Below are 9,764 nucleotides of genomic sequence, written 5' to 3'. Positions count from 1 at the left end.
GGTGTGCAGGTGTACATGGAGGCACAACACTATATACACAATAAATAAATAAATAGATCTTTAAAAAACAAACAAACAAAACCTAACTAGCATGGTGAAATAGCTAGAAAGATGTGGCCAGTGCTGGTTCCTGTCGATGAAGAGCTGCCCCGCTGGGGTTCATTCCACAGTGTCAGGCCTCAGAGCGTGACGCAGAGCTGCAAGAGACAGCGCTCTGATCCTCAGGCTCATCTAGTTTTTCTTTCCTTGTAGGTCAGGACAAGGAGGTGTGTGTACAGGCTACTGAGCTGGCCGGTCCATCATGGCAGGTAAGGAGAGGTGGGCCTTGTTGGGGTGGACACAAACAGAAGCATAAAGTAGTCGGCCCTTGTCCCAGCCTTCAGAAGTCTTGCTTTCTGTATGCACTCTTGACACCTGATTTCTTACCACCCACCTCCACTGTGGCTTGTCTGAGAACTTCACAGCCCCATCTAGCCCTATGTTAGAGTTTGAGCCTGGGGACTGGAGCTGAGCATCCTGACGGCTCTTATCCTCCAGCTAACCAAGTAGCAGCATGAGTGGCCCCTGCCCAATTCCTGATGTTACCATTGGACTTTGAGACTTTCCCCTCTAGTTTCTAAAGGCTCAGAGGTACATAGTGCTAAAGCTGAAGGGAACTTTGAAGGAACAGGGAGCCCAGATTCCATTCGTGAGCAGCTGAGGTCTGCAGAGGGGCAATGAGTGTGAGCCACTAACGATAGGGTGGAGGCTGGGACCCACTTCTTCAGACTCCCACTCTCACCCATGCCGTAGATCATGCTCCCTGCTGTAGAGAGCGCCTCACCCCGACGGCAGCTTTTATACTTTTTGGGTTCTTTTGAGAGATGCTGTTTTAGCATCTTTGGTTTCTTTGGGACTATCTTGGCTGATTCAGGAAGTAAGGACAGTTGGGTGGAGATAGCAAAGCAGCGAGGGCACAGGGCCAGGAGGAGATAGGATCTATAGGAAGCCCGGCCAGGAATGGAGGGGCATCCAGCACCTATAGGGCCAAGAAAGGAGGCCATGGGAGACATCCACGGTGATACCCTGCTGTGTCTCTCGCCCATAGAGAAAGTGAACAACTTCCCACCGCTGCCCAAATTCATCCCGCTGAAGCCATGTTTCTACCAAGACTTCGAGGCTGACATCCCTCCTCAGCATCTCAGCTTGACCAAGCGCCTCTACTACCTCTGGATATGTGAGTACTGTGGGCATGAGGGAATCGGCTGGCCTTGGGGAGGGGTGCTTGCACATCCCGCTTTCCAACTGCAGCATCTACACGGCCTGGGAAGTCTCCCCCCCCCCCCCCCCTCTGGTCCCCGCCGAGCTCCCTTTCACTGGCCAGTTGCCCAGCTGGGTCTTGGTTTCTTCCATGTTGGCCTCTCTTTTCGTCCCTTCCTTGTTCTGTCTCTTGTTCACAGAGCCTCTGAGTGGAGTTTCTTTTTGCAGTGTTATTTCTCCTATTGCTTCCCCACGCCTTCCCGCTGGAGTACTTTTCCAGGGAACCTGTGCTGGCTGCCAAGACTCTGGGTTTGGAGGAGAGCCCTTCCTTTAAAGCCTCGTGTTTCTTGATGTGTTGCTCAAAGAGAAGGGCATTCAGCTGGGGGTTGGGAGACATGGAATCCAGTTTGTCTGTTCTACTTCCCAAAGTAGCAGGTTCTCTATTGCGGAAAGAGTGTGGCTTATCGACAGTTATGTTTGTAGCTGTATGGCATAGGCTGGGTTCTAATGCTCTGAAGATTTAAGACTGAGAATTTAGAGGTGCCTGGGTGTCGTGGTCTGAGGCATGGTAGTGGAATGGGTGTGTCATCAGGGTCGTCAGAAGATCCTGCTAAAGCAGGTGAGGTGGAGACAAGCTGTCGTGTGACTGCACTTGGCATCTGTTATAGGTGACACTGCCTTGACTCTCATCGGTTTTTTTGTTTGTTTGGTTTTTTGAAATAGAGTTTCTCTGTGTAGCTTTGGCAGTCCTGGACTCTCTTTGTAGACCAGGTTGGCCTCGAACTCACAGAGATCCACTTGCCTCTGCCTCCCGAGTGCTGGGATTAAAGGCGTGCGCCACCACTGCCCGGCCCTCGACTCGCATCTTGCTTTCAGCGGTGTCAGGAAGGTAGTAAAGAAGGCTGTCTTGGGCTACTGAGGTCTCTCAGTTTGTGAAGGTGGAGTGAACGTGCTTGGTCCACAAGCCTGGTGACCTGAGTTCACTACCTGGAACCCATGTAAAATGTGGTAGCGCATGCCTGTAATCTCAGTACAGGGCAAGGTAGGAGGCAGAGACAGGAGACACGCAGCACCTGGAAGCTAGGAAGGCTGGTTAAGATGGAGGACAAAGTGCAGAAACAAGAGAGGCTCTGTCTTAGCAAGTTTGACGTAAAGAATGGCTCCTGAAAGTTGTCCTCTGACTTCCACATGTGCACTATGGCAAGTACAGACATAAACAGAGACTCATACACATGTAAGAGAAAGAGAGGGGGAGTTGGGGGCGGGGAGACAGACAGACAGACACACACACAAAGGGGGGGGGGGAGAGAAACAAAAATTACCATCTTTACAACAGGCTCTTCATGAGACACTTAGTAGTAGCAGAGGGTCGGGCTCTGTTCTGTGACCTGCCATGGCCTATGGGCATAGAACAGTCACCTGCTCTACTCTATGACATGAGAGGAGGAGGAGTTGGATAGATGTGAGTAGCCTAGAGATGATGGAACAAAAGTGAAATTACACTTGATGGCTTCTGGTTTTCCTATTAAATAAGGAGGAGGCTTAGCAGTTAAGAGTACCATCTGCTCTTCAGAGGACCAGGGTTCAATTCCCAACACTGTGTGGAAGCTCGCTGCTATTCCAGGCCCTCTTCTGGCCTCCACAGGCATGCATATGCATGAGGTACACAGGTAGTTAGTTATACATGCAAGCAGAATACTCAAACACATACACAATAAAAAATAAAGGTTAAAAATTAAAAACAATATATATCTATATGGAAGAGGGCCAAAGGTGGAAGTTTGGGGGAAAGTGGGTATCTGTGTTTGAGGCAGAAGGCAAGGATGCTACGCCCAGCTACCTAAGTCTCTGAGGCATGCACAGGGTCATCTGAAGTTCTTGCATGAACTTCTGGTCCTTTCATGCTTCCTATGGCAACACCTTTATTCCTTAGAGGCATTCAGTTCAGGAAAAGATGTGTATTATGGTCATTCTGGGTTAATGTACACCTTTAATCCCAGCACTTAGGAGGCTGAGACACATGGGTCTCTGTGAGTTTAGGGTCAGCCTGGTCTGCATAGTAAGTTCTAGGTCAACCAGGTTCATACAGTGAGAATCTGTCTCGAAAGAAAGAGAAGAAGAAAAAGACCAGGCCAAAGTGGTGGCTTCCCCGCCTCTGATCAGCCACGTGAGACAGCCTACCAGGTTCACAGCCAACGTGACGCTGTTCACTGCAGACCCAGGAGCACATGCACACACACACAGACAGAAAAAAAAGAATTGTAGACTCTAAGCTGGACAAGAAGAAGAGAAAGGACAAAATGCCTCATGGCTGGAGAAGTACTGGCTGAGTCGGGGGGTATCCATCGCAAAGACGGAGAGAAGAATTGCAACATCAACACTAGAGCAAGTGAGCTAGAGATGGGAGAGCCTGGGAAGAGTGATGCTGTCAGTCTGTGAATGGGTAGTGTCTTTCCTGGGTGAAGAGCAAGTACAGGCCGGCAGGATAGAGCAGCAGGTAAAGAGGCTTGCTGGGAACAGCCTGAGTTTAATCCCTAGCGCCCACATAGTGGAAGAAAAGAACCAGCTCAGAGTTAGGGATGCAAATTGTCCTCTGACTTTCACATGTGCATCTTAGCAGACATAGTCACACACACATGAATTTGGTGTTGTTTTTTTTTTTAAAGAACAAACAAAATCAGTAAGAATAGCAAAGCTCTAGGAAATTTAGCAGCAATGAACAGGAATGGAGGAAACACCTTAAATACACAAGCAAGAAGTGTCCATAGTTGTTCCTGGGGCCCTGAGATGGTGTATCTGCAGAGGTGACATGGTGATCAGGCTGGGGCAGAGTTAGGGGAGCATTCTCCCTGGCCCCAGGCTCCTGGAGCTCTGCCACGTGAGAAGGTCTGTCCAGAAGCTGGATTTAAGGGCTATAAATACCTCCTTAAGTCCTTGTTAGATGCCTGCCTGTCAGGTGCTTTGGTCCTGAAGAAAAAAAGTGTATGAGCCTTGAGATCCAGAGATGAGCAGAGTGAGGTGCTTGACTGAGGCCAGGATGGAGCCCACCTTCCTTTCTTGGCTTGGCAGATCTTTGGGGACACAGCTAGGGTTCTCTGCAGTCCGAAGCCCTACGTGGATGTTACTGCCGATGCCCGTTGTCTAATCTGTAGAGTGAAGAGTCTTTAGATCTCTGCTGGCTGTGACGGGTGATATTAGGAGTCTAGGATCGGCTAGGGGAGGTGAGGAAGAGGAAGTGGAGTCTGAACCTCACCACTGCGGGGTTTCTAGTCCGGGTGATGGGTTGGAATTATATTTGGGGAACCACAGAACAACCCAGACCTGCAGGTCAGAGGAAAAGAGGAAGACATCTTGGAGGAAGAAGGGGTAGTAGTCTAAGAAATGGATTCCAGAAGGCCTGAGCCCTGAGCCATTGTTGTCTGCCCACATTGAAGTACTAGGCAGGTAGGTGGCCTAGTGGTTTGAAAACATGTTTCTTGGCTTTTTAAATTTATTTTTAAATTATGTATACAGTGTTATGCCTGCACATACACCTGCAGGTCAGAAGAGGGCACCGGATCACATTAAATGTAGTTGTGAGCCACCATGTGATTGTTGGGAATTGAACTCGGGACCTCTGGAAGAGCAGTCGGCGCACTTAACCTCTGAGCCATCTTTCCAGCTCTGTTTCTTGGTCTTTTTCTCCCTTGCTTTTATGTCTATACTTCATAAGAAAAAGATATAAGATATAAGATCTCTTGTCTTGGGTGTGTGTGTTTTATATGTGGATCTAGAGGACCAAGGACTGAGTTGTGGTCTTGTGGCTGGAATCCCAACGTCTTGCATGCTAAGTCCAGTTCTAACACTGAGTTACACCCTATTCCCACCCCCACCTCTACCCCAGAGGCCTTTCTTCCTAGGACAGGACCCTGAGGCATTGAGATCCTTCCAGGGGGCTTGCTGGGCAGAAGCGCTGGGTTCTTCTTGCTGTGGAGACTCTCAGATTGGGATTTCTCAGATTGCTAGGGGTGGGTTGGGGAAGGGTTGACCCAAGCTCCCAGCTTTCTTTCTTATAGTCTGTACTCTGTGTGTGTGTGTGTGTGTGTGTGTGTGTGTGTGTGTGTGTGTGTGTGTGTGTGTGTTGTACGGGTATGGCTTGTGGGTACTGCGGCCCCTCCCTCTGCTCTGTGTGTTTGCACTTACGCATGTATGTTCATGTGTGTGATCTTGCTGCCTGTCTGTGTTGTCATGTATTTGGGTATGAGTCTCTATGGAATACCGGGCGTGTGGCTTTATATCTGGACACTCACATATCTCTGTATGGACTTTGGTGTCTTTTGTGTACCTGGTGTCTGTCTCTGTGTGTGCATGTGCTCCTGGGTCTGCAGTGAACAGCGTCACGCTGGCCGTGAACCTGGTGGGCTGTCTCGCGTGGCTGATCGGAGGCGGGGGAGCCACCAACTTTGGCCTCGCCTTTCTCTGGCTCATCCTCTTCACACCTTGCTCCTACGTCTGCTGGTTTCGGCCCATTTACAAGGCCTTCAAGTAAGTGGTTGGTGCTGACCCCAGCTCCTACCCCTATTTCCCTCTGAATACTATTCCCCACAGTCTTTGCTATTTTCCTTGTTCACCTTTGACTGGACTGTCAGGTGGAGCTTGGACTCCTGGGAGTTCCAGGCTGGGCTGAGAGGGTTGGGCACAGTGGGACTCTTCTTAGGTCCTTCCTTTTTCATTCTACCCTTCTTGTCAAATTTTGCCATATGGGTCTGTCTTGGTGGAGCTGTGCATCCTTTTACCAGTGGGGAACGACTGATTTGGTACCAAGAAAACCCTTTGTTCATGTGTCAGTGGAACCAGCCACCCAAGACCCACTAATGCTATTCAAGTGCCAATGATGTCATCCAACTCCGTGCCAAAGGGAATACCTATCTATGTATTGATGGGGCTAGCTGTCTTGGTGCCAGTGAGTGTCCATCCAGTGCCAACTGGGATTTTCAATTTTTGTGCCATTAGGACTGCACATAGCAACAAGCCATTCTTGGTGTCAGCAGAATAAACATTTCAGTGCCGTGGAACCTTAAATTTCCTTGTCAATAGGACTAACCATTTATGTGCCAATTAGCTACTGTTGTGGTGTTGGTAAGGTATCTTTTCTAGTGCCACTGAGACTTTTCTGTTTCTGAGCCTATAGAGCCATCCACCCTGTTCCAGTCCCTTGATAATGGAGGTGCTTGTTTCTCCCACAATGGAGCCAGTAGGATCATCGATCCATGTGCCATGGATGGTCCTTTCATGAGGCCATCCCTTTTTTGCACACAGACCTAATTCATGGAAACCTTGAAAGATCTGTGCATGAAGGCTCTCACCTAAAGCCTTTAAACATCCCTGTCCTTTACACCCAGAGGAGCTGTGGGTTCACGAGTGCAGGGAAGCCCAGTGCCTCTGCCCAGGTGACAAGCCATCTTTTCTGCTACAGGACAGACAGCTCCTTCAGCTTCATGGCATTCTTCTTCACCTTCATGGCGCAGTTGGTCATCAGCATCATCCAGGCTGTGGGAATCCCAGGCTGGGGTGTCTGGTAAGAGGGAGGCAAAGGGCTGACCTGGCCTGGTAGGAGTAGCACTTGGATTGTTGGCTTGCCTGGGTACTAAGATGCTTTGCTTTGGAGGGCACTGAGTGGCTTGTTGTGGCTCGAATGAGGGCTTTGGGGTGGTGGAGTAGTGTTCACCATAGGATTCGAGGGAAAGGAGAACTGGGAAGGGGTGTCTGGGTGGCCAGGGACTCTCAGACTTCGTGGGAAAGCCGGGGAGCTAAAGCCTGGCTCAGGAGCTCTGGGAGCATAGGCTGTGGAGTATCAGAAATATGGTCACTTGTGGCTCCTCCCAGTGACAATGAGATGACCCTTGGGATGGCTCCTGGGTTCCTTCTTTCTACATCCGTAGCCCCACAGCTGGCTTCTTCCTACAGTGGCTGGATCGCCACCATCTCCTTCTTCGGGACAAACATTGGCTCAGCGGTGGTGATGCTCATTCCCACGGTCATGTTCACAGTTGTGGCTGTCTTTTCCTTCATCGCCCTTAGCATGGTATGTATATGTATAAAATCCAAGGTGACGGGCGGCTTTGGGAGGACACGGTGATCTGTATACCCCTCCTCCCCCAGACAGGGTTTCTCTGTAGCCTTGGCTGTGCTGGACTTCCTTTGTAGACCAGGCTGGCCTTCAACTCAGAGATCTGCTTGCCTCTGCCTCCCCAGTGCTGGGATTAAAGGCGTGCTCCACTGGGGGGTGGGGTGGGAGGGTGACTGTGATGTGAAACCATCCCTCCTCCAGCTTACAGGAGGATTGGGGAGGCTGAGGAGATGGTGGGTCATGTGCTTGCTGCCTTAAGCATGAGAACCTGAGGGTGGATGTCCCAGAATCCACAGCGTGACGTTGGCAGCAAGTGATCGCAACCCCAGAGCTGGGAGCAGAGAGTCCAGTCAGAAGGCCAGCCAGTCTAGCTGGCAGGGCAAGCTTGAGAGAGAGAGACAGGAGAGAGAGAGAAACAGAGGAGAGAGAGAGGGAGGGAGGGAGGGAGGGAGGGGAGGGAGAGAGGGAGAGGGAGAGGGAGAGGGAGAGGGAGAGGGAGAGGGAGACACACACCTCTACAAGTACATGCATAGGCAAGCGTACCTCCTCCTGTGTTTGCATTCAGCACACACAAGTGGGGTGCTGAGGAGAAATACCTCAGTGGGTAAAAGCACTTGCTGTGTAGATGTGAGGCTCTGAGTGTGACTACGTGGAACCCGTGTAAAGCCAGGCACTATGAGCGTGTGTAATCCCAGTGGGATGAGAATTGGAGATGGGAGGAGACCTTGTAGCCCAGCTAGCCTGCTGTGTACAGTGGCAAAAGAACAAGAAACCTTGTCTCAAACTAGGTGGAAGCCAAGAACTGACACTGGAGGTTGTCCTCTGACACCTGAAGCCACATGAACGCAGGAGCATTTTTTTTTTTTTTAAAGAAGAACCCAGAAGTCTTCTGAGTAACTTACTCTGAGGTCTGATTTCTTTCACAGAAGAGTCCCATCTGTTTCTTGAACAGCTATCCATCCATTCTTAAAAATTAGTTTATTATTATTTATTTTTTGTTGATTTTTTGAGACAGGGTTTCTCTGTAGCCCTGGCCTGGCTGTCATGGAACTCATTCTTTAGACCAAGCTGGCCTTGAACTCAGATATGCCTGCCTATGCCTCCCAAGTGCTGGCTGGGATTAAAGGTGTGTGCCATCATACCCAGCTTTAACTTACTTACTAACCTTTTTACTTACTTTATTTTTATGTACATTTGGTGTTTGGCTTACATGTATCTCTGTGTGAAGGTATTGAATTTTCTGAAACTGGGGTTATAGATAGTAGTGAGCTGCCATGTGGTTGCTGGGAATTGAACCCAGGTCCTCTGGAAGAGCTGACGGTACTCTTAACCACTGAGCCATCTCTTCAGCCCCTGAATTTTTTTATTTTTATTTTTCGAGGATAGGGCCTTTTGTTCTTATCTCCCCCCGCCCCTTTTTTTTGTTTTGTTTTGTTTTTGTTTTTTCAAGACAGGGTTTCTCTGTGTAGCCCTGACTGTCCTGGAACTTACTCTGTAGACCAGGCGGCCTCTAACTCACAGCTATCCACCTGGCTTTGCTTCCCAAGTGCTGGGATTAAAGGCGTGTGCCACCATTGCCTGGCTTGTTCTTATCTTTTAGATAAGATTCAAACAGCCTCTTGAATCACGATTCTCCTGCCCCTTGAGGGATTGCAGGCATGCAACACCGTGCCCCGTCTGCTTTCGTCTTTGATTAACCCTTCCTTATGATTTTGTTCCTACAGGTTCATAAGTTCTACCGGGGCAGCGGAGGCAGTTTCAGCAAAGCTCAGGAGGAATGGACCACCGGAGCATGGAAGAACCCACATGTGCAGCAGGCAGCCCAGAATGCAGCCATGGGGGCTGCACAGGGTGCCATGAGTCAGCCGCAGACTCAGTATTCTGCCACCCCCAACTACACATACTCTAATGAGATGTGAGCCAGCCAAGCCCACCAGGAGGCAGGGCTGGGGGCCAGTGGGACAGGGGGCTCAAGCCACATCATCTGTGTGGTGACCAAGCAGGGTTCCCCCCTCCCTTTTCTCCTCCCCAACTTTGTACAAAGAATCAGAGTTATATATATATATGTATGTATGTATGTATGTATATGTCTTTCCCCTGCCCCCATCTTTTGGGTCCTGCTCTTGGCACTCCAAGAGCTGCGGACTGCACAAGAAGTGTTCCTGTGACTGGTAGCTGAGTCCCTTTGTGAAATAATGTACAGTGGAGATCTCTTGTTGTGGTGCTAGATGTACGTTTAGAACTAAACCAGCCCCCACCACCACCAGGTTGTCCCCCCTGACCCTGGCCCAGGGACTCCTCAAGGGCAGGGGGAGGCCTCGCAGAGAGCCTGGCACCCGGTGCGGAGTTAGGAGCCGAAGCTCTTTCTGACTTTGGTCCCATTGAGCAGCAACAGTATTTAGCGTTCATGGTGATA

At 49.9% G+C, this 9,764-nt stretch overlaps 1 protein-coding gene across 1 annotated transcript; it reads left to right on the top strand.

Moving 5' to 3' along the window:
- The first annotated feature begins 247 nt into the window (after window positions 1–247).
- Scamp5 (secretory carrier membrane protein 5) lies at window positions 248–9,525 on the top strand. The gene is made up of 6 exons (XM_051156543.1): window positions 248–308; window positions 1,088–1,216; window positions 5,607–5,763; window positions 6,695–6,796; window positions 7,186–7,303; window positions 9,073–9,525. The coding sequence occupies exons 1-6, from the start codon at window positions 302–304 to the stop codon at window positions 9,265–9,267; spliced, it is 708 nt and encodes a 235-aa protein (XP_051012500.1). The 5' UTR covers window positions 248–301; the 3' UTR covers window positions 9,268–9,525.
- The last annotated feature ends 239 nt before the right edge of the window (window positions 9,526–9,764 follow it).

This window comes from Acomys russatus, chromosome 14 (genome assembly GCF_903995435.1).
Source record: "Acomys russatus chromosome 14, mAcoRus1.1, whole genome shotgun sequence".
Taxonomy (NCBI): Eukaryota; Metazoa; Chordata; class Mammalia; order Rodentia; family Muridae; genus Acomys; species Acomys russatus.
The sequence above is the reverse complement of the archived record's forward strand: the minus strand, read 5'-3'. Positions and strand labels throughout refer to the sequence as shown.

What these genes read in the sequence shown, in the direction of transcription:
- Scamp5 (XM_051156543.1), top strand. An exon ending in CCCATTTACAAGGCCTTCAA is followed by an intron (nt 5,764 to 6,694) that starts GTAAGTGGTTGG and finishes TTTCTGCTACAG; the next exon opens with GACAGACAGCTCCTTCAGCT. An exon ending in ATCCCAGGCTGGGGTGTCTG is followed by an intron (nt 6,797 to 7,185) that starts GTAAGAGGGAGG and finishes TTCTTCCTACAG; the next exon opens with TGGCTGGATCGCCACCATCT.